Here is a 27,640-nt window from a genome sequence, read left to right on the forward strand (position 1 = left end):
CGGCGGCGGCGGAGGCGGCGCGCGGGGCACGTGGTCACTGGGGGCCGCCCCGGGTGCAGGGGCCGTGCGGTGCGGTGCTGTGCGGTGCGGGGGTGAGTCCCGCCTCCTCTCGGCGGCCGCGAGGGCCGGTGTGGGTGGGGAGAGAGAGAGAGAGAGGGAGGGAGGCCATGGCGAGAGGCGAGTGGGTGGGTGTGTGTGTGGGGGTGAGAGCGCCTCAGGTGGAGGCCTCCGAGCCCAGGCCCTGTCGGGGCCGCTCCGACGGGTAGGCCGAGGCCTGGCGGCTGCTTAGCAACGGCGGGGAGGGGGGGGCGGGAGGAGGGGAGAGAGAGAGAGGGGGGGGGGGGGTCTGTGTGCGGCTGATCGTTTCAACACGTTTTGCATTGAGACCCTCACACGCAACACTCACTCACACACACACAACACTCACACACACACAACACACAACACACTCACTCACTCACACACACACACAACACTCTCACTCACACACACACACACAACACACTCACTCACTCACACACACACACACACAACACTCTCACTCACTCACACACACACACACACAACACTCTCACACACACACACACAACACACTCACTCACTCACACACACACACACAACACTCTCACTCACACACACACACACAACACACTCACTCACTCACACACACACACCATCAGCACAACCACACACTCACTCACACACACACACACAACACACTCACTCACACACACACACACACAACACTCTCACTCACACACACACACACAACACACTCACTCACTCACACACACACACACACACAACACTCTCACTCACACACACACACAACACACTCACTCACTCACACACACACACAACACTCTCACACACAACACACTCACTCACACACACACACACAACACTCTCACTCACACACTCACACACACAACACACTCACTCACACACACACACACAACACACACACACACAACACACTCACACACACACACAACACTCACACACACACAACACACAACACACTCACTCACTCACACACACACACACACAACACTCACTCACACACACACACACACACAACACACTCACTCACTCACTCACACGGTTGTCAGTTACCGTTGGTAATATTTTACGGGGGGGGGAGGGGGAGGGGGCGGAGATCATAAGTAATGAAATCGACTCTCAAGTCAGTCAGTTGGGTCGGCGACGGTCATAATAATAATAATAACAATCCTTGCATTTGATATAGCGCTTTTCACGTCGGGAGGACGTCCCAAAGCGCTTCACAGAACACACTGTAAAGTGAATTGACTGTATATTTGTGGGCGAACGCGGCAGCCAATTGCGCACAGCAATGTCCCACAAACAGTCGTAGATTGAAAATGCCAATTTATTATTGTTTTGGGTTTTTTTGAGGGATTATTATTAGGCTCTGTGTGGAGTAAGGAAACTTGCCCAAGGTTTCGCCCTCTGCCTGGAATTGAACTCAGGTCTCCCGCTTGCAAAGCGAGTGCTCTAACCACTGAGCTACAGGACTCCACCTGAGCTACAGGACTCCACAGGACGGTAGCAGTTCGGCCGCGGCCGTGGGCGGTTGGCGCGGGGGCTCCTGCCGTGCGCGAGGCGTGGCAGTCCCGCGGTCAGAGCGCTCGCCGCGCTGGCGAGTCGACCCGGGTTCGGTTCCAGGCAGGTCAGGGCCGAACCTCGGGCAACGTTTCCTTACTCCACGGAGCGCAGCCCCAACAATAATCCCTCGGGGCGGGGGGGGGGGGGGATAAAACAACCCCCAAAGCAACGGTAAATTGGTCGTTTTCAATCCGCGACTGTTTGTGCCGCCGCGTTCGCCCACAAGTATACGGTCCAATTCGCTTTGCGGTATATTCTGTGAAGCGCTTTGAGACGTCGAGAAGACGTGAAAAGCGCTATATCAAAATGCAAGGATTGTTATTATTATGGCACCATGCCCCCACCCCCCGCCCCCACAGTCGCTCCGCTTTGCGGTCTGTACCGTGACGCGCTCCGAGAGGTCTCGAAGACGTGATCAGGCGCTACGTCGACTGCAAGGGTTGTTGTTGCTGTTGTGGTTGTTGTTGTTGTTCCTCGTCTTGTTGGCTCTTTGGCCACTTATAGCCGCCAGCTTGTAATTTTAAGTTAACTGTAACTTAAAGATGATAGAAAGATTTGCGTGTGTGTGTGCGCACGTTGAACATTGCAACGCATAAGTAACATACACTTGCGCGCACACACGCAGAGCGTTTTATAATAATAATAATCATCTTTGCATTGGATACAGCGCCTTATCGCGTCTTCGGGACGTCTCACAGCGCTTCACAGAATATACTGTAAGTGAATCGACTGGATATTTTTGTGTTAAGCGGGCAATAGGACAGACCGTCCAAGCCATTGATGAATTAGAAGCAGTCCCTCAGACTCAGTAACAAAAAAAAACACACTTTTATTCAGACTGAGATTTTAAATCCAACAAGTGTTTTCAAAAGTATGTTAACCCTTAAAAAAAAAGAGCACTACCTTTGTTTTGTTATTTAAACCGAGTTTCATCTGTTTGCGAGCCTTCTCTTGGGCACTTCGTGGGATAGTCTAGTTCCAAGCATTTCTCTGGATTCGTCCCCAAATAAACAGTCGCTCCACTTTACAGTATATCCGGTGAAGCGCTTTGAGACGTTTTGATAATGTGATAAGACGCTGTATCAAATGCAAGGATTATTGATGATTGTTGTCGATTGGTTGTCAGCAAGCGCACAGCAGTGTTATGGTGAAATTGTTGCTTGGGTGCTTCCTTGAGCAGCTCAGGTGAGATTGGGAGCTCAGCAGAGTAGTGATTGTAAGCTTTCTGTTGCTGCAGTTTTGTATTGCAATGTGCACTTGAACTTATATCACATCACACTGGTATGTTGTTGATTCTGCAATTCTTTGGTTATCTAAATGTTGTATTTCTACTGGCTCAAAGTAGTTGGCAAATTTGAACTGCTATAGTTAATTTGAAGTATGATATGTCAGTTCAGTGAAACGCTTTGAGATGTCTCTCGGCTGAAGACCTTTCTTTTCGACCGCGCCTTTGGTCACCCTCCTCCCCCTCCCCCTGGCTCGGCCCCAGGATCTGTTACCGTGAAGCGCTCTGAGATGCCGTCTGGCATAGAGGGCGCTCTATAAATCCAAGCTGTTGTTGTCTCGAAGACGTGAAAAGCACTATATCAAATGCAAGGATTATTATATATTGTGTATATATAGGAATTTTATTTTTGATAGGTGTTTACAAAGCTTACACTTCAATCCACTTTACCGTAAAGTCGATCCACTTTACAGTTTATCCAATGAAACGCTTTGAGACGTCTCGACGATGTGATAAGGTGCTATATGAAGACTTGTATCTTCCAAATACTGTAACTGATTAAAAAAATAATAACTAAGTCCTCAATTATCCAGTGTGCTCCTCTGACAGTTAAGATGGTTCCTTAGGGAAAAAGTGATCTGAATGTATAGATTTAACCCTGAAAATAAATCTGCCGTTGAATTTTATTTACTACATCATTCTTGTTCAATTAATGACTGAAAATATTTTTTATTTTTCAGGATTCTATGTTGTCATCCTTCTGTGTTTAAAAGGATATTGAGCCATACGCTCGTGAGAATTGGATCTGCAAAAGGGATCCAACTCTTCGAAACTCATGTACTCGCATTGAAAAGAACAATTGTGTGTGTACGTTTCTGGTGCCTTAAGAAAGATGGAAGTCTTGGAAGCGAGCAACCTTGCCTTAAAGCGTCCTCACTCTGATAACAGCGAAGAGCTAACTGACCCAGAGCAATGTAAGAAGACTAAGAGCTCAGAGCTTTGCATACCTTTAGATTCAACCAGAAAAGATACAGGACTGATTGACGAAGGTTTGCAGGCTGCCCTCCCTGCAAAAGATGATGAAAATGGGAAGGAAAACGAGGACGAAATAGATGATGCTGTGGTTGTGGAGGAAGATGGAGAAGCCGACGGAGACAGCTTTGCCGATTTGATGAAACATGGTTTAGTAGAAGAGGATGTTGGCATCACCAAGTTTGTCAGTGCACACAAAGGATTTTCTGGAATTCTGAAGGAAAGGTAGATATCATCCCAAATGGGGTTTGCTTCTGATTTGTCGATGGGTATGTTTGGACAGGGAAACTCTTTATAAAGGCTAATAAAATGGTCCACAAAATAGACGCCAAAAATAATCTCTGCTCAATGTAAACAGTGACATTCAAGTATTTACTTTTTATGTATTGAGGATCACTGTGTCATATAATTGGTTTGTTTTCTAGCATTTCACTTGTATGTCAGGCCAGTTAACTTGCATGTCATTTGCTGACCGTACTTTCATTTCCTTTCATTCGGGTTTAAAGCCCAGATAGACAGACTTAGTCTCATCTTAGCTGTCGAGTTTCCATGTGAAATGAGTTTGTGTCATCTCAACCCAGTTTCCAGTAGATGTTGGTTCACAGTTGCTTCTCCATCTCCTCTCCCTCCCACATCAAAAGCCGTAGTTGCTGAGGCCAGTTGCAGTGATCTCTTTTCAGTATCTGATTAAGGTCAACTACTTGCATATTAAGCGTTCTGAGACACTTTTGTGGTTCCAAACCTTAGATTTGACCTTCCTGATCTGTGTGACCTCCACCCATTAGTCCTCCTGGGATATCCTGCAAATGACTTAACACAATACTGCTTACAACGAGAAGCCAGATTTATAGTTTATGCTCCTTATTGAATGGACGGAAGCCACCTGATTTCTGAAATTATGTGCAGAACTCTGAAAATGAGTGTGATTTTGTATAGTTATTAGAGAGCATTTTTTTCTGCAAACACCAAGAAATGTGAGGTGTTGCAGAACTCCTTCCTACCCAAGGTGTTGGTTCAGTTTGTAGTACTTGTTTCTGGGTCAGAAATTTTTGAGTTCAAGATTCAAGTCAGTGTTTGAGCTCATAGACTAAGCTGTTGCTTCAGTGTATTAATGGGCATTTCCTGGATGTATCATCCTTTGGATGAGAAGTTAAACCAAGGGTTTTAAGAATCCCCCAACACTATTCAAAAAGAGAATGGATATTCTTAAGGTATCCAAAATATAGCCAAAAATCCCCCAGATGAAATGGTTATTTGTTATACCAAGTTTTTCCTTCTCCCCCCCCCCCCCCCCGCCCTAACTTTGGAGTCCATTCTATTAGATCAGCCGTGATCTAATAGAATGGCAGACCAGGCTCAAGGGGCTGAATGGCCTACTCTTTTTCCTATGTTCCTTTCCTGGTGATATCACCAGTGGATGTTGAGCACAATTTACACTGGTTTCGCCCTGATTTTGCGCTTTTCATGGGAGGGAAATGAGGGTAAAAGGAGAGGGAAATTATGTCGTCTGCTGACAATCTGAAAGGAGAAAACAATAATATATTTTTAAAAACTCATAATTGCGTTCACTTAGAGGATGTGCAGGTATTTCACTTTACATTATATCTTATGAAGCACTTTGGTTAGACATCCTCCTGAAGTGAAAATTACAATACCAAATTTAAGAATTATTTTTATAATAATGGATATTTTTCTGAAACTTTCATCTTCTCTCCTGTAGGTATTCAGATTTTGTTGTGCATGAGATCAACAAAGATGGGAAGGTGGTCTTTCTGGATAATCTATCTGTACCAGCTGATGATGAGGTGACTTGTGTTTGTATTTGCTTTATAACAGAGTGCTGGCACAGAGATTGCTAGGCACCGTTATGGGTTGTCATGTTTTCCTGAATATAGATTAGTGCAACTGGAGTCAGAGCTGTGGGTATGGGGACAATAGAAATATGTCACAAGCATATATTACATATTCCAGTTTATACTAATCCAGCTGTATTACAAACTGGCTAGATTAGTATAAACTGGAAAGAGTCCTATTCGAATCTACTGCTTTCTGTCGCACCATAGGGTGGAGAGGCGCAGCTTGCTACTGATTTATTTATTGAAGGCAATGTTTTTTTCTTGGTAATGTACCTTAGGATCACACTCTGGTCCAGAGGTAATTAAGTCTTCCCCATCTGAAGTACGTGGGGAGAGAATTTTTTGAACAATATTCAAAACAAGCAGTAGATGCCTTTCGCGCTCAAGGTCTACGCTGACACTCCAGGTGATGTCCTTTGGATCTGATGTTAAGTAAGATCTGATGTCCTCATCTGCCTGTCTTCAGACGGACATTAAAGATCCCATCAGACATTTCAATGTACAGATTGCGCTACAAGTACCTTTTATATTCTCTTGTTTCTCTATAGCTGCATGTCGTTTTCCTGAACACAAGAGGGTGCACGTACAGAATTGCTTTTTGTCCATCCCTCTTGGGGGGGGTGGGGGAGGCACAATATGTTGGTAACCTTAGCACATTGATCCCTGGAGCACTTCACCGCACCTCATCCTCCAAAGGAACTTGTTTCACAGTCTTTTTAAAAAAAAGTCCTGCCAAGCAGCTTTCAAAACCAATCCATCTTGGAATCGTCTTGAATCAATATTTCCAGTACGTACTGGAATTGACTTTTTTCTAACCTTTTGATAGGGAGCAAATTACATTGCATCTCGAAAGGTCTCAGCTCATTTGATCCTATTCAGCATCAAACAGTCTCAATTGTATGCTATTTTTGAAACACTGTTGAAAAATCTTCATTGGCTTGGCTTCAGTTAGACATAACATAAGAACAATAACAAAATTCATAGGAATTGTTAAACAAAAGAAGACCAAGGTCCTTCCACCATCCTGGCAGTTGCTTGCACATGTCATGTACCAAACTATGTATTGTATCCCGAGATATTATTTCCTAACAGAAATCTATCTAATTTGTTCTTGAATGAATCAACACTTTCTGCTTTCACCGTCTCTAAGGGAGCCTGTTCCATACGTTTACCACTCGCTCGCTGAAGTAGTTTCCGCAGATTTGTTCTGACGGATCCTTTTGAGCAAGGTTTCTGTGGGTGCAGTCTGACAGTGTTTTAAAATTATTTTATCTCTTCATTCAACCAAATGACTATTGGAGATTTTACATTTTCTTACATTGTTGAACAAGGGATAATTTCAAATCCTACAGTACCTTGGACAATGTAGGTGGGTTGTTCTTCTTTTTCTTCCTTCCGCCCTCTCCCCCACACACACACACACACGCATGTGGTCGGTCAATATGTATTGGTAACGTGCCTGTGCACAACATGTGACACTTGTGATTATTGTTTTTCAGGATCCTACGGAGGAAATATTTTCAGTATTGTCTGCTGAAGACAAACAGCGCCTGGAAGACCTTCAGCTATTCAAGAATAAGGAGGACTGTGTTGCAATCGAGGTATTCCGATGAGTTGTTGTGTCAGGTATACTGTAGATGCAGTCCATAGGTACCAGTTTGACACAGTTAAGGTGTTATAAATTATTGCAGCAGGTATAACGCAGTTCCGGTTTGATACGATTGAGGTATTACAATAAGTCACTGTTACAGTTACACACTGCTGTGGAGGCACCTGTTCAACACTGACACCTATTTTAAGAATCGTACTGTGCTAGGGCAAGGCAGAGCTCTGTATATTTAAAGCACGTGCAGATGGCTGCTCATTACCGTATAAACGCTGGAGGACTTTTGAATTTTAGTTACCGCTTGGGAAGTGTTGTTGCACCACTTTTGATGAACCTGTTCACCATCTGACCAGTTGCCTTAAATTTCAGTGGCGCTGCAGATTTGGGTTGGGTATAATTTCGAAACATTAAATCTGCGATCTAATTAATAATAATAATTGTTGCATTTGATATAGCACCTTATCACATAATTGAGACGTCTCTCTAATGAAGCACTCTGAAATGCTACCCTGCGTGAAGGGAGCTATATAAATGCAAGTTGTTGTGGTAATTGTAACTGAAAGCCAAAGACTTAATTGGAGGTTGGTCCTGTGCAACAAGATAGAAGCACCATAGTCATCATTCTTATTTAGTATTTTCCTTCTTCCCTTTCTTTCCCTCCTCTCTCCCTATGTTATGGCTGCAGGACAACCACATCACTCTCAGTGAAATATGATATTTTTTATATTAAAATACAGGTTGCGGAAGATACCAAAGAAAAACGAACAGTTATTCATCTGGCTGTGAAGTCCCTCTTTCCCGGGCTTGAGACAAAAACTGAAGAGCGAGAGGGGAAGAAAGTCATTATTGCCTATCATGTTGCTGGCAAGACTGCATTGGCAAGTAAGTTCTGTACAATTGTAGATCTTCATGGTTTCATTATTTTTCTCCCAAAGTAAATTTGCAAATGCTACAAAGCCATTACTGAAGCTCTACAATTTGACATAATTACGTAAACTGTAACATGTCTGTACAACATGAGAATGATTTGCTAACTTGCATTCATTGCATCTTTTGCTAACTGAGTTGCTTCAGTGAATGCTTTTTTCTTGAGGATGCATCGACTTGACATTTTTCTTTTGATCTGCATATTTTTGTTCTACCTTTTGAATTTTTTTGTCCTGTGATGTTTGAGAAGGGAAGACTTTGCTTTAGGCTAGTCTTTGGCGAGCGTAAATCTCTTGCGTTCTGCTGGTAATCCAAAATGCTGCATTTTATTTCCCGAAAAAAACAAAAGTTTGGGTTGTAGCTTTTGCATGCATCATGCATGCACTGGTTCCCTTAGGCACGCATGTTCAGTTTGTTTTGGAAATCGGCCACATTCCTGGCAAATCTGCGCTGTCTCCTTCTTGCCTTTGTGCTAGATCTTTACCTGTGTTATGCAATTTGGGCTGTTTGCTAAGTGGTAGCTGCCCGTTGGCAGGGTTCTTCACAATGAATCACCGATAGAAAATGGCAGATGAAAAAGGTGCAGTGGAGCAAAGCTTGGGTGCAAACTCCAAAGCTGCACACTCAGCTTCAACACTCGAGCTTTAAGCACACAAAACAATGGTGCAGGTTTAGGCACTCGCTGTGAGAGATGGCCAAGTGGCCTTTGGTTGTCCTGATGATAAAATGCTGCAGCATTTAGGGTAAGCAAGGGCTTCAGAACCACTTCACTTGATTTGTCTTGATTTGATCTTGATATATTCATTTGGCATTGGTACGGTGTGGTGGTTCACAGTCTACAACTCTGCTGTGAGCAGGTGTGTTTAAATTACGTGTGTGTGTGTGGAACATTTCACACCCACTGCAAGGAAAGGCTTGCAGTTCAGCTGGGTGGACTTGAACCTCTGAAATTAAACGGTGAAGCACAGCATTCGGCAGCAGGTCAATTGGCAACGACAGGAGAAATCGATTCAACTGTTGCGTGTGGCTCTTCATCACATCTTCAGATGCTGATTGACCTGATGTGCACTTGGGTTAATTTTCTTTTATTGATGCCTGCACCTATGCCCACTGTTAATGTCCTCTGTAGTACGTGTATCTGTCTAGCACTACAGTTTACAAATTTTCAAACCTGGTGCTCGGGAATATAGTAAATAAGGTATAGTTTTTTTAGCAATGAATTGTAGCAAAAAGTTATTGTGAAAACCCTGGGATGGACTAAACACTTAGGAAATTGCATAACACTGGCCTCTTAGGCACCGTATACGCGTGAAGAAAAGATCTTGAATGTCTTGTGAGTGTTGGGTTAAGTCATCAAATAAAACCATGGAAGGCACAAATGGGATGAGAGTTTTTTTTTATTACTTCTGTGTAATAGCTGGCGAGGTGATAACAAGGTTAGGACGTTCTTGCTAGTGAATTTGTATCAAATAACTCAGCAGCTACATATCCAACTTATTTAACCAAAACCATTTGCTTTGTTAAGGGTATGATCGATATAATATGTGTGGCTGATGCTGCTTTTTGTATTACTGGTTTGCTTCCAGAGGTAAACCTACTTCTGAAGGCAACTTGTAACAAAATCCAACCTGTTTTCCCAGCGTTGAATTTGGGGAAACCTGGTCTGATCTTCCCTCACCTCTGCATAAGAAGAGGTTTGACTCTGTGATGAAGAGAGTTTGACTGTGTGATTGGATCCAGTGGCGTTATGCTCACTTATAAAATGAATACGTTGTTAGCTCTGCAAAACCTGGCCATGAGCCGACGTTCAGCTTTGTGCCAGATGTCTGTCTGATAGAGTTGGGGCTAGGATTGAGTGGAGCGGAGTCAGGAATTGGTGCTGAATGGCTTGAAGCTGCCAACTGGTTGGCATCATGGCAAGCAGCAGGTGGGTCTCAGCAAAATAAATACTGATGGAAAAGTGCCTAACATTTCAGAAGTAATCCATCTGACCTAGGCAGGATTTACAAAGTGATTCATGCGGTGAGCTAGAAAAAAACGATCATCTATTTCATCAGGCATTGACACTCCCATCCTTCATCTGCTCAAACCTTTGGACAAATGCATTGGCTTGAAACCATGTGAAATTCTTTGCCAGGCTGACTACTTGTCGGTTCACAGGCAACATTATCGTCGGACGTAGAAGAAGGCAGAGTTGCTCATTTTCCAATTCTGTTTCCAGCTACCACTGAAGTCATTGAGAAACATTGAGGCCAGAGCTTGCAGATGTCCTGTCACTTTAATAGATCTGCAATAATTGGATAAAATGCAGTGGGGGATCAGGTGCCTTCTCCAGCATGTTACAATACAGTTCATTGGAAAGACGCAAGTTATTCCCTATTCAGAGCAACTATTTAGAGTTAATTGAAACTTGGGACAATTCAGTCATCAGTCAATTGAGACGAGGGACTGTGAGGTTCGGGTTCACTTCAGTTCTTCAACCCTTTTGAGGTCAATACGATGAGAACCATAACTTTAAAAACAATTCTCTTTGATTGCTGTGGGGGGAGGGGAAGGAAAGAATAATAATATGAATAACCCTTGCATTTGATATATTGCCTTTTGATTCAGGAGGATGTCTCAAAGCGCTTTGCAGGATATACAGTAAAGTGTAGTGACTGTGTATTTTGTGGGAAGAAAGGGGGAAAAAAGCAAGCAGGATGTCCCTAGGGGGTAGTGGCTTCAATGAGACACATCACAGGAACTTTTAAAGGTTGACCACCCTGTCTGGCTCACCATGAGACTTGGAACCCCTTGAGACAAAGCCCTAATTGGTAGAGTGATTCCAGCTAGAGAAATGCTATGAAACTTACCTGTGGTTTGTGCTGGGAAGCTGCCTTGGTATATTTAATAGGTCACAGTTGTGGAGTCTGGCTGTGCAGACAGGGAGCAACTTTACGCTTTAACAGCAGATAGAACAAGTACAACACAGTTGACATTCAAAATGAACTGTGAGCTATACTATGCCTTCGGGTCTAGTACAAGTGAAGCCAATGTGCAAGAGTGACTGATTGGAAACAGAGGTTGCTGTTTTACAGAGTAGTTGAGGAAGGAAGGCAGAAAACTTTTCACATCACGCTTCACACATCATCCGCCTTTTCACCTGATTAAGCACACTACCATCCGAATGTATGGCTAAGCCACTTTGCAGGCAGGTCTGACTGGCAGTTCAGTGAACTAGCTGCCTCTGATTTTCAAATGACCTATGTTAATGCAGCCAAAGCCCCTGAAATCATTATGTTCCTGCTTCTCAAATGTTTCTACACAAACCATTGTTAGATAGACGTACACATTTGAGGATTTTCGATGCAAGTTTAAACACATCGACGCTGCCTAGTAATTTGACACCACTGATAAACTTCTGGACTGCTCAGGACAAGACATTTGCTAAACTGAGGTTTTATTTTGGGTTTATTGAAAATGTTCTTATAAAACAGGATGGATCCAATAAATAGTATTTTTACTCATAGCCATATTGACATAGGTTTGCAAACTACTGGTCAGTTCTTGTGACGTGCTTGTTCAGTTCCATGGTATTGACTGACCTTCAAGGTGTTGCTTATTCTGCATCACATCAAACTCTGTGGTGAGATTGAAGCCTCAATTGCATTTTCTAATTCCGAGTAGAAAGATCCCTCCATGCCTAATTTATTGAGTCTTATCAAGACTGTGCAGAAACTGCTGAGCCTCTTCTAGCAAATTGCTCCTAGTTAATCTTACAATAAGAGATAAGGAGTTGGAAATGGGATCAGAAAGCATTTCTTCCCACCCAGGGGATTGAAAACATTGATTGCATAGGTGGCTGTAGACGCATAATCATTTGGGATGTTTAGATTGGGGAGGGGGAGGGATAAATAGATACTTCCACACCCTATATACAATCTGCCCCACAGGTTTTTGCTCCATTTAGTCAATCTGTATGTGAAAACGATGGCAGTTTACTAACATTTTACCAGTTTCTTTACCATTACTATAGATTGGCCAGGCATATAATCCAGTTTTATATCTGTAATAAATAATAATTCCTGCATTTGATGTAATATCTATAATGCTGCAGTGTCTCAGAGTACTCCACAGTAAGTACAGTTCTGTTAAGTGTAGTGACTGATTTTTGCAGGCACACATGGCAGCCAATTTGCACACAGCGAAGTCCCACATGTTGCAATGAAGTGAATGACCGAATCATCTGGAGTATTGTACGTCGGGAGAAACTCGTCTCTCTTCCAATGGTATTGGGGGACCATTAATATCCATCTGAACAGACAGATGGGACTGTAGTTTAAGGTTTCATCTTGGATTAGAGACCAAAAGCAGAATCACAAAGGCAAAGGCAGCTGCAGGAAATAAACACAATAGTCTCTTGTGCACGGAGGGCCAAAATTTCATTTGTTGACTGGTTTTCTTGTAGTTGAGCTGCAAAGCCATTGCAATAATTCAAAGTAGAACAAAGGCCAATTATAATGTTACTTTTAAAATAAAATACGCAGACGTATTGCATAATGTATGGATGGTGCTCAGTGAACAGGATTTTTCCATGAGTGAAGTTGACCAGATAATTCACAGTCAGCTAGTTACAGGCACTCACGTAAACAAAAAAATGTGTGCTTCACATGGAGGCTGGATTTGTTATTTCTGTGCTGAATGGAATGTGCCTTTAAGGTTTCAAAACATTAAGGAAAATATCAGAAAGGTGGAGAAAATAGCTTTTTTTAAAAAATATTAAAAGATTTCACATTAAGCATTCTGACTTGAAAGTGTGCAAACTGAAAATAAATCTGCCCAATATATATAATGATGAAATATAGCGAAAATAATTTCCTGGCTGTCCATTTAATTAGACGTCAGCCTGGTTATGTTGGCAGCATTCTCACTTCTGAATGTTGTGATTTTGTGCTCCACGTCCGTAACTTTGAACTCGTAAAGTCTAGGATGACGCCTCAGTGCAGTGCTGGAGGTGTACTGAATTGTTAAAGGTGCCATAATTCAAATGAGACGCTGTAAACCTCTCCTACATCCTAATCCTAGCATGTTCATAAAGGTGACAGTGGGGCACTATACCTGGGTGTTCCATCTTCACAAACTGACTACTAGTGGCGTTCAAGACAGTTTATCTTTTTAATTGTCATTAACTTGCTTTCGCGCTTGTACGTAATTTTGTATTCCTAGGTTTGGGAGACTGAGAAAAGCAGCATTAAGTTGCAGTTAGACGTTTGTGCAGGCACCAAATTCTGGCAGAATGTCTGGATTGCAAGTGTGGATCCTGTTAGAATACAGATTCCATTATCCATTGAGGTGCATAATCCACGATTAAACCTGCAGGTTGAGTGCTTTGTTTCTATTTATTCTTGATCAAGGCCAACTCGAAGCTGAAAAGCAAATCTATGTATATAATGTGTGTTGATCTTGCATGGGTGGTATAGGAAGCCGAAAATAATTAGTTTGGACAAAGGAAAAAATACTTAAAAGGGGGAAATATTTTGCTTCACACAAGCACAAAGCTTCACTTATACAACCAACAACTTTTGTGCTGTACAAAGGAAGCTGAGAAGTTCTGCAACAAAAATGATGCCATTGATTCTTTGATCCTGCATGTTTAGTGTTTTTCCGTGCGCTGATTGAGGTTTACTCTTTGAATACCGTTGTAAGTTGTGTTTGAGGAAGTTGGAAGCAAATGAACTTGTCAGAACGGAATAAAGTTCCGTTTGGTTAATGCAGTTGTAGAGGGTTTTGTTTCCTTACTTTTATTTCAAAATTACCATTGAATAGTGTTGTATAACGAGCTCTGGTCAGAGCAAGAGAGGTTTTGACTTATATTTCCGGTTGAATTGCGAGTCTCCTGAGCTATTGTAAAAACAAACTTTGAACTGTGATGCTTGGAGTGCTTGATGACTTCCCCACTTCACATATTTCGCACATTCATAGCTGCGGTTCCTGCATGGCCACCTGCAATGCCCCCACACTCAGGAATCTTGTTCTACAATTAAATAATGCTCTCTTTATACTTCTTATGCTTTTCAATGGTTGGACAGAGGTCAAAGCAGCAGGTAAGATTTGTTTCATTCCACTGAAAAGAAATTGTCAGGCATTTATAGGGCCGTATTATGCAGCTCACCCAATAGCAGGTTATTTTAATGGAGCTGTTAATAGAAAACATTACGTGCAATGTATGGTCATTTTTTTTTAATTCATAAGAAAGACTGTCTAAAATACACCTCTGGCCTTTGAAGCAATGACTGAGTATCTTGTGAAAGATGCCTATCGTCAATCTGTGGTAAGTGTGCAGTGTTTAGATTGATGAAACCATATTGTCCGTTTTTGTGTGGCTGTGAAGGGGGAGGGATTGATCTACAGTAATGCTGCTGGGAAATGCCTCATGGGTTGTGTACTGACTCAATGTAAGTTCTGTGTTTGGTTGCTAAGGTACAACTCCCGTTTGTCATGTGGGAGGTGACACAACACTCAATTGAACATGACTGAAGCAGAACCCAATGAATGCTTGGCAAGGTGTCAAATTAAATTACCACAATCTATTATTAAGGGGACACAAAAGCAGCTGCATACCCTGCTTTCTGAGTGGACCAGTGTGTTTACAAGGAATGTTTGTATAATTCGCTGGAACATTAACGCTGAAGCCACATTTGAATGAGCACATTTTTTTTCAGTCAGTTTGTGCGTTGGTAAACCTGAGCAGCTTTGCTTCTGCCAAGTTCTGTTATAAATAACCTCTAACATACAACCTCTATCTATACAGTTAGTGCAGCTCAGGCCAAGAAAGCATTAGTCAAAAAGGTTTAAACCTGTGTCTGTGTAAATCTATAATACTTGCTGTGGCTCGTATACATAGTTTATTGTTCTGCATACATTCAAATAATTTATTTCTTAATGATTGCGTTGTAATTGTGAGTTATATTAAAGATCACTGTGTCGGTATCATCCACTACGCTAAAGAAGAATATTTTCTTAATAAAAAAGCTACTGAATATAATCTTACTGAACATGGCCGATTATAGAATGTGCTGTATGTGGCGAGTTTGTGCTTGAAAAAAATGGAAACCTCTGACCGGATGTGGAGGTTTGTTGCATTATTTTCTGTTAGAGTTGCACTGCGATTATTAAAGAATTAATGCTGTCTATTGGAATCAACTCATTGTTTCGGTGACTGTTGGTGAATGGTAGGGCTGAGCGACTGTGGCGGGCAGGTAAACTGAAATGTTGCTGGTGAATTTCACTCCTTATATAATCCTGGCTCGTTAGCAAAATGGCCAAGATTAGAAAGCATCTGAAATGCAACGGCGTAACCATGTTTAGCAGGCCTTCAGGACTCGGTGATCATCTACAGTAGTTTGCTTTTGTTTACTGATAAATTGAACGGAAGGAGAAAAAATGGGGAGGAGGAACAGGCCAGCTGTTTTTCTTGGTAAATAGTCTTTCTGGTTACTGCTCCGAACTAACATGCTAACTGCTCTCTTACGAGAGGTCAAAGCAGGGAAAAAATTAGGGCGCAGTTCCCAACGAGCGCTCCTTTTGGATTAATGAAATGTTTTCTCTTCAAAGATCCGAGAAAGCACTCATGGCCTAAAAGCAGAGGGAGTTACTGCCACTTTGTGCTGTACAAGGAAAACAAGGACACAATGGATGCTATTAACGTGCTGTCTAAATTCCTGAGGTATGTCGAGTCAGCGATGCTCACGGTTTCAAAATTGGCAGATTTTGCTTGTGGGGATGTGACTTGTTTGTAATTTGCTAAACCATTTTTCAGCCTTTCTATTTTCAGTCTCATTGTGAATTCAGGAGGATATTTCATTTTTTTATCAATGCAACTTCTGCATTCAATTTCATATAAACGGTTTGGAAGAAATGTGCAGATCAATGAGTGCCAGTTTTGTGTATTTCTGAGGATCAGTGAGTTTCTCTCACTGAGCTATGCAGCAGTGACATTTTAGTTGCTAGCCTGACTTGTGGCAGCTCAGGCTGTGGTCTTGCAATCATGTCTGTATGGATCAGTGCCTTGACTGATGTCTGTCTCTGCCAGTCTGTGACCATGCTTGCAGTGCTGGTAAATAAGTCTTGAACCATGAAGGAGGTGAAGGTGCCCCTTCCAATGATCACTAGAAGCCAGTTCTGCTCCATAGACACCTGAAACACCAGAATGTACAGCACGGAAACAGATCACTCGGCCCAACTAGTCGGTGTTCACCCATTCCTTTACTCCCTCCCATACCCTTTTATTCTTCTTTCCATCATGTGAAGGTTTAGCTTCTCTTGAATGCATCTATACCATCTGATTCAACTACCTCTTCAGGCAGTGAATTCCACAATTTCACTACCTTCTGCGTGAAGCAGTTTCTCCTAGATTCTCTTTAAGATCGCCTAATTGTTATCTAATGTTTGTGTCCCTTGTTTACGGACTCCCCAACCAATGGAAATAACCTATCTAGTTTATCTTAATCAAACCATTTTATAATTTGAAACGCTTTTATTAGTTTCCCCCCGTATTGGGACGTCCTCCCAAAGTGAAACGCGCTACACAAGTGTAATTTTGTTGTTGTTGTAAATATCTTTTATCCAGTGAAAAAACGCCCAAGCTATACAATCTATCCTGATAGCTGCACCTGCATTCTTCATTGTCTGTAACTATGCAACTATTTTAATGTTCTGATTTTTAATCTCGGTTGTGCTGATTACTTTAAAAAGGACTTATGAAGTTACCTGAATTTCTTTTACACACAGAGTCAAGCCAAACATATTTTCCTACATGGGGACCAAAGATAAAAGGGCTATAACAGTACAAGAAATTGCAGTCTTAAAGTAAGTATCATAGGGAGAAGTACATAAAAAAAATTAGTCACAAAAGTTGCTGGGAACACTCAGCTGGTCAGGCAGCATCCATGGAGAAAGGAAAATAAGGTTTCAGGTCAATGACCTTTCGTTTGCAATATTTCGATGTGGCTCTATAAAAAGGCAAGTTATTTTCCTACTTTATATTGATCTGCTGGAAAAGCCGGTCAGTCACTACTTTTCTTTCCCAATTTTCTCTCCTGAAATGCTTGCCACAATTTACCCACTTCCTGTAGGATTTGGGAACTGTGCATAATGTGTGCCTAGTTAGCATCACCCCACCCTTAGGGCTTTGGCTCACAGGGTTTAATTGCATGTCTGCTTCCCCCATCTCATTGATGAGCCAAACTGTCCCGTCATCTATTGTAGCCTGACATTTTTCAGCCGTGTCTTTTCGGAGACCATCCAATGTCAGAGAGGCCCTGCTTACCTCCCTCTATCCCACAGAAAACATTTATATACTTGGTTCTTATTTTATTGACAGAAGCAGTCTCCACACGACCGTGGTTTTGTGTACACGCTGACCGACCTAGTCTCCATCCGACCATAGTGTGTTGTGCAGCCTCTGCCTGACCTCAGTATTCACAATAATCATCTGACCATGGCTTTCATGTAACCAGTGATAGCCAACAAAATAATAGAAATAACAAAATAGCATAGATGTATGCTACAAATCAAGAAATATTTATTCAAGAAATGTTTATTTTGTTGGCACCAAAGAGGTTAGCCACCACTAGTGTAGACAATGATAGAGACACATATACTTGTGTTTTGGGGGATAATAAATAATTGTATTTCTCGCAGGATAACAGCACAGAGACTCTCTCATTTGAACAAATGTTTGATGAACTTTAGACTGGGAAATTTCAGTTACAAAAAGCACCCTCTGAAGCTGGGTGAATTGCAAGGAAATCATTTTACCATCGTTCTGAGGTACGTAGAACGCGTGTGTGTAAAAAAAAAACCTCTCAAACCTGTTTATAACCTAATGTTTGTCGCTATCAAGCTGCGTACTATTCAAGCCAAGCAAACGAGTGGAAGAGTGGAGTGTAAGTCTGTTGCGGTCTCCATGTTGTGGGATCCTGACTCGCGATTTCCTCTCAAGACAACAGGCTGATGTGATATGGCTGTGGGATTTCACTGCAGTGGCTGTCACAATTCCTCTGCCACATTTTGGGATGCAGCACATTGTGAAGTGCTCCATCCAGTGGCTTAGCCGTGTATATAAAATGTCAGCGTTTTGTCCAAATCCCTGACCTGAAAGGTGCGATACAAATGTAATTTGGTGGTGGTGTTTGTAAATTGGGCTGTTTTGTAAATTTAGGTTAAAGAAGGTGTTTTGTTTTTGTGTGAAATCTACCACGCTCGCGGGTTTTGGTTGGAAACTTGAAGAGACCTGAAACTTGATGTAATTGTTGATGACGATGATTTGCGCAGCATCACTCTGTTAAAGAGCTGAGTTTCACTTTGCAGAATTTAGAGGTGTTCCTCTTGAAGATGATTCTTCTATACCGTAGGCTTTTATACGAGTTTAGAGACACCATTTCTGTTATATTTGTGACCTGTTTTCTGTGACGTATGAAATTTTAGATGACACTATACTACTGCTTAAGTCGAGAGTGTAACATCGAACAGTATATGAAAGATTATTCCCTTTCCTTCTCATGCTGTATTGCTCTGCCTGAAGATCTGATCTGCTTTTAGTGATATGTTGGGTTACAGGATAAATCAGATGAGATAGAGGAATTTAATATTATTCCCTTCACTTCCAGATCAGTTTAAATGGTTGTGTGCACATGATGTCAGTGATGTACTGTAACCAGGAAGCACTAGCCAGAGGCCATTTTTATAGCGTGATTTGGTGTGTGATTTTGTACAGCAGAACTACCATATTGTAATCATTGTCGTACTGGCCTTACACTGTCTGTTTGTGATTTGTAGGAATATCACCGGATCACATGAGCAGGTGGAGCAAGCCATGACTTCCCTCAGGGAGATTGGATTTATCAACTACTATGGAATGCAACGATTTGGGACGACAGCAGTTCCAACTTACCAAGTGGGAAAGTAAGCTGTGCCTTGTTTTTCTTACTGACTGCATGGTTCATGAATGACCCAGCCTGTTTCCAAAGGAACGGAGTCAAATGAAGGGCAGTTCATCTGTAAAAGATCTGCTGTTGACAAGTTCTTTGTTTGAACAAAACAAAACAAAACAAAAAAATTCCAGCATTGGTTATGTGGACTTAATTCATATGGCCTTCTGAGTGAAAGAAACTTATCAAGTGTCTAAAAGAATGAGATTATTTAGAAATCAAATGAATGCTAATTTCTTGACAAACCACACAGCTACAGTTCAACCTTGCCAGCAATGACATAAATAAATGAGTTTGAATTTTTGTGGGGATATGAATTTGGATGAGGTAGGAAGTACAAGTCACAATGTCTAGGAGGAAAATTCCTCTTCTTTTCGTCAACCTGAATCACAAGGCAGGTGAGATATAAATTAATGACTTAATGGAAAAAGTGTACATCTTCTGGAAATTAGTAAATAATGAACTTGTGCTTGATGTAATTTAATGTAGCATATTCTTAGCTACACAGCTGGTTAGTTTCTCCGGGACCCATTTAAGAAACCACTTGATACTATAAATGGGAATAATTTGATAATAATTTAGTCACTCATTTGGTGGCTGTGTTTCGCCCACAAAATACATCAGTCAATTCACTTTACAGTATAGGGTGGATAGCCTGAAAATATGAGATCAAATGAGTCGAAGGGCCTTCTTCATTCACATCCTTTGTGATCTTGTGTGATTTCTATTAGTTTGGTCTTCACTGAAATAACCAGAATAGAAAGATCAGTGAGAAAATGTTTTGATTTTCATTTGCAGATGTGAAAATCTGATATATTGTTGCATTTTCTATCATGTTGGACAAATGTGTTCTGATTATTCTCCCCTGGGTTATATTATTTAGAGCAATTCTGCAGAACGACTGGAGTGAAGTCATGGATCTGATCCTAAAGCCTCGCCCTGGAGGTAGGAAATTCTGCATCTCAGGACCTACCAATTCAAAGTGTAGTTGGGACCTCTCTTCACCCCTCACCCAATGTGTTTTGACTTTGGTTTCTTTCTGTAGGAGAACAATTCTATAAGCATTGAGCGCTCTCGGGTATCCAGCCCCAGTGATTGTCATTTGAGTGCATCTTCTACAGTGCATGTTATTAGGCTATTTGATGGCCGAATAGGTGAAGGTAGTTGCATTTTGTCCTCAACCCAGGTTGCATGTATGCCCTTTTCCTGAGGTTATAATCAGGATCTTTGTTATTTTTCCCTCTCTTTACATGGGACGCTCCAACTCCTGTTCTCCCGGGATGTCCTGGTGAGAAAGGCCCTATATAAACGCAATTTGTTGTTGTTGTCCCTGCTGATGTCGGTTAACTCGCTACAGACTGGGATTGATCAGCTATTCACTGGATACATATGTTGAGCGATCGGGGGAAGCTTGTCTGTTTTCAAAGTCGAAAGCAGTTCATTCCATTCCTCCTCTTGATGTGTGTGTGAGGGAGAAGAGAATAGAGAAGCACAGGAGAGAGGCATAGAAATAGTGGGGGCTCATGTTGTACAAAGACTCTCACGGACCAGTTGGGCCTAATGGTCCTTTCCGTGTTATATAACTATGCAACTTTTCTCTTCCAATATTGCCCCACTCCCAACCACCCCACCATCACCCCATATTTACCTGAAATATTTGATGCTATTTCTGTTTCTCCAGCGGAGAAAGGTTATCTGGTAAAATGCAGAGAAGAGTGGGCTAAAACTAAGACCCTGAAGCTGCACTGAGAAAGCTCCCTGTCAAAAGGTGTGTGGAAGGACAGTTGCTGCGAGGATTGGCAAGATATGGGATGAAGAATATCGTGTCAGCGTTTGGTATTGTAAGTTTAACCTGGTTGTTAGTCGATTGGCATATCGCTCTTCCAGGGGTAGTAATCCCTCCAAAAAAATATATATTTTAAATGATTATTTGGTCACTCCATCCACGACTGTTTGTGGAACGCTGCTGTGTGCAGTTGGCTGCCGTGTTTCGCCCACAAAATATACAATCAAGTCACTTTACGGTATATTCTATGAAGCGTTTTGAGAAGTCTTGAAGCTGTGATAAGGCGCTATGTTAAATGCAAGCATTAATATTAGTATTTCAATGTAAAGACTTGCAGCCTGGTCCCTCACATAGCATCAGCTTGCCTTATTAAAAATTAATAAAGATTAATATAGAGTGCATTGATTATCTATTCAGTTTTGCACACAGTGTACTGATGTATTGCAGATTTTTGTGCTGTCAAGCTTGAAGACATTCCTTATTTACAGTAATATCATGTCTTTCCTGTTGAGTTTGATGCTGTAAAGTAATCCAAATGACAAATGTATTGGTCATTAATAAATTAAGTCGGGTGTGGGGGGCGGTCCAACTCTTTGACGGCTGATGCCAGATTTGAGAAATGTCTGCGGGCTGCGTAAAAAAAAATATATTTTCGTGTTTCCCTTCCAGAAACATAACCCATGAGAATCATATAGCAAACCTATGTTTCACAGTGTGTAACTATATTACTTAATTTCAATATATTTTAGTTACAGTGCAAACTCTACATAGACAATGTAAAAATTCATAACATTTTTTGAAAGAATGACACAGCCAATGACAAGGAATCTGTCTGCCTGTCATTGTATCTGTGTGTGACTCACTCTATCAACGTGTGCGTCTGTATCTGTCTCTCTCTCTCTCTCTCTCTCCGTTGTTTTTCCCGGAGGGTGGGAGGGAAGTGGGGGGTGGGGGTCATGCTCCTAGATGTAAACATCCCCCGGGCCGGATGTGGCCCGTGGGCCATCAGTTGGATCACCCTGAATTAAGTCAAACACTTAGTAGCAATCTAATTGATAGCTTGAGATAAACCAGCTCTTCTATCAGTGCAGAGTGACACCCTCTCTGATTGATTCCCGTGTCTGTTTCTTGTGGTCAATGTATGTTGATTTGAAAAAATGTACTCGCTTATCCTATTCCTTGTTTTCAGATTCCAAGGAATAACCGATTAATGTACATTCACAGCTATCAGAGCTATGTGTGGAATAAACTTGTGAGCAAGAGGATTGAAGATTATGGACTTAGAGCAGTGGCCGGTGATTTAACACTGAAAGGAGGTAAATGACGAGAATATTTATTGTAAGTTTTTGGCGTGGGGGAGAGAGAGAAAGAGAGAGAGAACTGGGCTAAAGTACTCTGTTCTAAACTGAGTCCATTCAAACGTTAATTGAAAAATAAAATGTATTTCCATTAGCCATTCCATTATCCGTCAGCTAACAATGCTGACCACAATCTCCTAATCTTTATGGGTTTGTGCTGTGTAGGGCTTCAGGTGGATCTTAAAACTGAAATTACATCCTGGAAATATTTGATGATATACTGGAAATGTAATACTTAATTGCATTTCGTTTGTTTTTTTCAAGATTCTGTGGCAGCCACAAATCAATGGAAATATTTTGGATTATTGTGAACCCTTTGGAGGAGAGGTTTTGCTGGGAATGGCATGCGAATGGATGGGGCTGAAAATGCTGTCGAGTTCGCCCCATACTTATGGATCTAGGAGCAATGTTTAGGAGGGCTTAACACAAATTTCAGTTTACGTCAAGACATTCCTCGGATTAATAGTTGTGCAGGATTTTCTGGGTTTTTTCATAAATGAGCCCTTTGCTATTGCAGTTTAATGAAAGCTTTGGGATGTGGTTACTGTTGAATGTGCTTCTGATAATCCTGTAAAGTTTGCTGTAATAAGTTAACCATTCCCAGAGGTTCAGTGCTGTGTTTATTTATTTCTGTGCTTGAAATGAAGAATCAGCATTTTGATGTCTCGAGACGTGAAGTAAATTTATTTTTGTTCCATTGTTATTTTGCAGCCACAGCTGTTCACATTGAGGAATCTGATGTTGACAAATACTCCATTCATGACGTGGTGATGCCTTTGCCTGGATTTGATGTCCTCTACCCAAAGCACAAAAGTAAGCTCGTTGGATTTGCTTGGAATAAATGGCAGACAATGTTGATTGTTTTGTTCCTGCTTTACATCACCTGCACTGTTGTCTGTCTGCTGTGAACACACTGCTTGCGAATAACCTTATGTGACTTTCAGTGAGGAAGTGATTGATGCAGGGGGAAAGTTAAATGCCACCCCCCCCCCACCACCACCACCACCCCCGACACACACTCCATCTCTTCCTTCCTGCACAGATGTACCCAGTCTTTTAGGAGCTTGGCATGTTTTGAAGTGCAAGAGTCTCTGTGATGGTTGCACTGGTACACAGAGCTGCTGCACCCTTGGGCCAATTGAAATGTGGATCTTGTGGACTTAAGCTGTTTTTTTAAAAAACAAAGCACCACATGCCTCTTCTTTGGTATGTGGTGGAATTACCACATCCATGAGAAATCAGTTTGCAATGTGTGAGTTGTCCTTATGAGGACACTGCACAGTTCGTCTCTTGTGTGACTTAATGATCGTTTTTTGCTATATTGTGTTGCTAACGTCAATGTGGCCTCGGAAGTCTCAACAAGCTCATTGAGAATTCATCACTTTGTTTTAACACGTAGGTGAGATACATATTGCTCATTTGCAGTAACAAGCATTCACCTAAGGGCACCGTGGCAGCCAGTTTTATTAACTCACTAATAAGAACAGCACCCGGCAGTTCGTAAAGATGAATTTCCATATCCAAGCTTTGCATCTAAAACACTTTGAAAAAATCCTGATCTTTCAAGTTGGAAATCTGCTCATTTTCATGGCTGCGTTTTGAATCAAACCTATCTGCCTCAGCTTTCTCTACCAACACCGCATGTCTTGTATGTTTTGCTCTAGTTTGTTTCCTGGAGTATAATTCAGTATCTAGTGCCAGATATTAAATGTAAATTGTATTAGATTGGTTCACTCATACTCTTTGCCTAAAAACGGTATGTATTTCTAAAGGTTCATTCTATGTATGTGTCTTTAAGTTGGAGAGTGCTACAAGGAAATGCTGGATGTTGATGACTTGGATATAAACAACATGAGACACAGAATTCGGGATTATTCCCTATCAGGAGCATACAGGAAGATTATCATTCGCCCTCAGGATGTTAGCTGGTGAGTCCTAAAGCATTGGTTTTTAAATTAATATTGCAGTGAGGTTACAATCTCTTCCTTTCTATGTACCAGGTGACCCACATTGCTGCACCTCTTTGTCATCCCTCGACTTTGATAATGCTGTTTTTTTTGTACTTTTTTTAAACTTCAGTCTTTTAAATACTTTTTCATCAGTCCATTTTCACTAGCCTGTTCACGTTTTAATCATGATGATAATAATATTAATAATCCTTGCATTTGATATAGCGCTTATCATGTAGTTGAAACATCTCAAAGCACTTCACAGAATATACTGTAAAGTGGATTGACTGTATATTTTGTGGGCGAAACATGGCAGCCAATTGCGCACAGCGGTGTCCCACAAACAGTTATGATTTGAGTAACCAAATTACTATTTATTTATTTTTAAGGGATTATTACTCCCGGAAAGCTATCCGCCAATTGACTAACAACCCGGTTCCTATTTATTAATAATAATAATAATCCTTGCATTTGATACAGCGCCTTATCATGTCTTTGAAACATCTCAAAGTGCTTCATAGAATATACTGTAAAGTGGATATATATATTTTGTGGGGGGAAACGCCGAGGCCAATTGCGAACAGCAGTGTCCCACAAACAGTCGTGGATTGAAGTGATCAATTTATTATTTTTTGAAGGAATTACTTAAACAGAGGTGGCTGGAGTAAGGAACTTGCCAAAGATTTTGCCCTGTCCGGGAATCAAAACCGGGTCCTCTCGCTTGCGAGGCGAGTGCTGTAACCAGTACGCTACAGGATTCCACATTGGCGAGAAGTCAGAGTGCGTAGCCTGTTCTCAGTTCACTGCCAATCCACCACTTGGCTGGTTACCAAAGCGAGGTCAGAAATAGGCTGGTGAAGCCTCCCCATCTGCTGTATATATTCTGGGAGATGCTATCACACCTGGTAATCTCTTCCGTGCCAAAAAAAATTTCATCTCCAACATAACGGACTTTGCTTGGGTAGAGTGGCCCCATCAAAGGATCGGCAGTGGCAAAGTTTATTTCATTGCCAATAAATGAATCAGTTTGTGAATAGCTCAAGTTTTGAACCACACTTTATTTTTTATTTATTTCTGTCAAATAGTTGCAGTTGTGCCGTGACAATAAATTGACACGTCCCATCACTGGAACCAGCCATCTTTAGTTTGTACCACTAGAAAATATTTTTCTAACTCAATGTCCTCTCTTGTTCTCTTCTAAGCCTTTAATACTGTGAGGTTGGGATTCATTTCAGGGTATTTACACGAGAGATGTTTAAAGCTCGACGACCTGTGGTTTTGATGAGTTTAGCGAATACTGTAAATTAGGAACCTTCTGCCCCATTTGTCAAATACTGCTCTCTCCTTCCCGTTTTGGATCACAGCTGAAGACCTTCCTCTTTGACCGTGCTTATGGTCACCCCCCACCCCCAGCTCGGCATCAAGCTCCGCCATTGTTAAGCGCTCTGAGACTGTCCCATGTGATGGGCGCTTTATAAATGCAAGTTATTGATCATGCTTACTTGCAACAAGAGTTCAAGTTGGAAATGACCAGTGCCTTGTAATGCTGAGGTTAAGTTAAGTACTTTATTGAGGTCAGACCACTGTAAACTTTGAATTATTTCACGGAATCTCAATCTCACAGGAATGTTCTTGCGTACGATGATCACAAAATCCCACTGATTCACACAGACCTGGAAAGGCTGGAAGGGACACCGTTGCCTGAATTTTCGAAAGGTAGGAATATTTGTCTTGAGAATGAAATCAATTGGAGTGGGGGAAGAGATACTAAATTGGAAAACATAAATCGGTTATTTTGTTATAAATAACACAACTTTGAATGTCATTGAACATGACACTACTGTACCTATACTAACCCCTGAAACTCATTTAGACATTCAAAGCTCCTTAAATAAAGATAATGTGCATAAATCCATAAATATGACAATGTAAGAAATATTTTGTAAATGAATCAAGATGCAAATCTTTGCAATATACATTTAAAAACTATTCATTACCTAGCAGATTACCAGAAATTAAAATTCCACTTTGTCATTTTGGGAGTAAGAATGAAGCATAATGCACCATTGCAGCACTCTGGTGGGTATCTGGAATTATTAATTATAATTATTAATAATAATAAATAATAAACCTTGTATTTGATAAAGTGACTTTCATGTCATTTGAATGTCTTGTAGCACTTCACAGGGTATCCTATAAAGTGGAGTGACTGATTTTTTTGTGGACGAAGGAATAACTAAAGTCAGTTCATAAGATAATCAGCTTCTTTACATTCTTGTATTGAATTTTTAAGACTTTCTTATTACAGAAGGTAAATGCAGAGCCCTGAAAATGGAATTCTCACTTCCTCCGTCTACGTATGCCACTATGGCCATTCGAGAAGTTCTCAAAATGGACACCAGCATAAAAAACCAAACTCAGCTGAACACTGTGTGGCTGCGATAACCAAAAGAAATGGAAACAAGGTCTGCTTGGAGTTTTTTTTTCCCCCAGAAAAGTGAAACGTGGAGTGTTTTTAAATGTCTGATCATTGTTTTGTAACATCTGCTGAAGTGTTGGAGCAAATTAAATATTCGGCTGATTTTAATTTTATGTAAGAAGCCAGCAAAACCTTTCAGGGTTTTTTCTTTGATCTTCAAAGATTGCTTTTATTTTTCAGATGTTCGGAATCCTTAATGCTCTTGTATTTTGAAGCAACATGTAATCACACTTATTATTAATAAACAGTGCTTTGGCGGTATTACACACAGATTCTATGTTTATTTTTATTTATGTATGAACAAATATGCAGTAGTGTGACCATCCTTCAATTGTTTTTTATTGTAGTGATACAGTAGGAAAACAAACCATGGAAAGTGAAAGGTAGGTAGACGGAGGTAGATTTGTTGAAGGATTGGTTTGGGAAGTTGGGACAGGTATCCGAGCTCCTGGGGATGCAGCGGAAGGACTTCCTCTGACCCATTTGCTATGTCTAGGATCGGGCAGTGAAGTGGATTTGTGACAAACACGGGAAGCGACTGGAGGGAGGGAGGGCTCTGACCTACCCCGACCTGTCGTTAAGCACCCTGCAGACAGCGGGCACAAATATGCATGGAAATCTCAGCTTGGTTTGGATACTCTTAAACATGGTGATGGGTTTCCACACGTGTTAAAAACACCCGCCTGACCCCCCAAAAAAGGCTAGATCAGGGTCTGCTCCGGCCTGGAAACGTAACTATTATATTGTTACAAGTATTGGGGCGTAGCGTAAGTGATCTGCAAAGAACTCTCTCACTCTTTGATGCTGGTTAAGGAATGGGACGTTT

At 41.4% G+C, this 27,640-nt stretch overlaps 1 protein-coding gene across 1 annotated transcript; it reads left to right on the forward strand.

Annotated features, from left to right (window-relative positions):
- On the forward strand, positions 1-27,080 carry pus7 (pseudouridine synthase 7). Its single transcript, XM_042335316.1, is given in 17 exon segments — positions 1-92; positions 3,592-4,108; positions 5,604-5,688; positions 7,239-7,340; positions 8,083-8,227; positions 15,866-15,977; positions 17,042-17,119; positions 17,954-18,082; positions 19,091-19,216; positions 20,126-20,187; positions 20,924-20,968; positions 20,971-21,083; positions 22,218-22,344; positions 23,098-23,199; positions 24,185-24,314; positions 25,960-26,051; positions 26,644-27,080. Coding segments are annotated over 16 exon segments (1,950 nt in total). The 5' UTR covers positions 1-92; positions 3,592-3,743; the 3' UTR covers positions 26,781-27,080.
- Positions 27,081-27,640: the final 560 nt, after the last annotated feature.

Source organism: Callorhinchus milii, unplaced genomic scaffold (genome assembly GCF_018977255.1).
Source record: "Callorhinchus milii isolate IMCB2004 unplaced genomic scaffold, IMCB_Cmil_1.0 Scaffold5, whole genome shotgun sequence".
In the NCBI taxonomy this organism is placed as follows: domain Eukaryota; kingdom Metazoa; phylum Chordata; class Chondrichthyes; order Chimaeriformes; family Callorhinchidae; genus Callorhinchus; species Callorhinchus milii.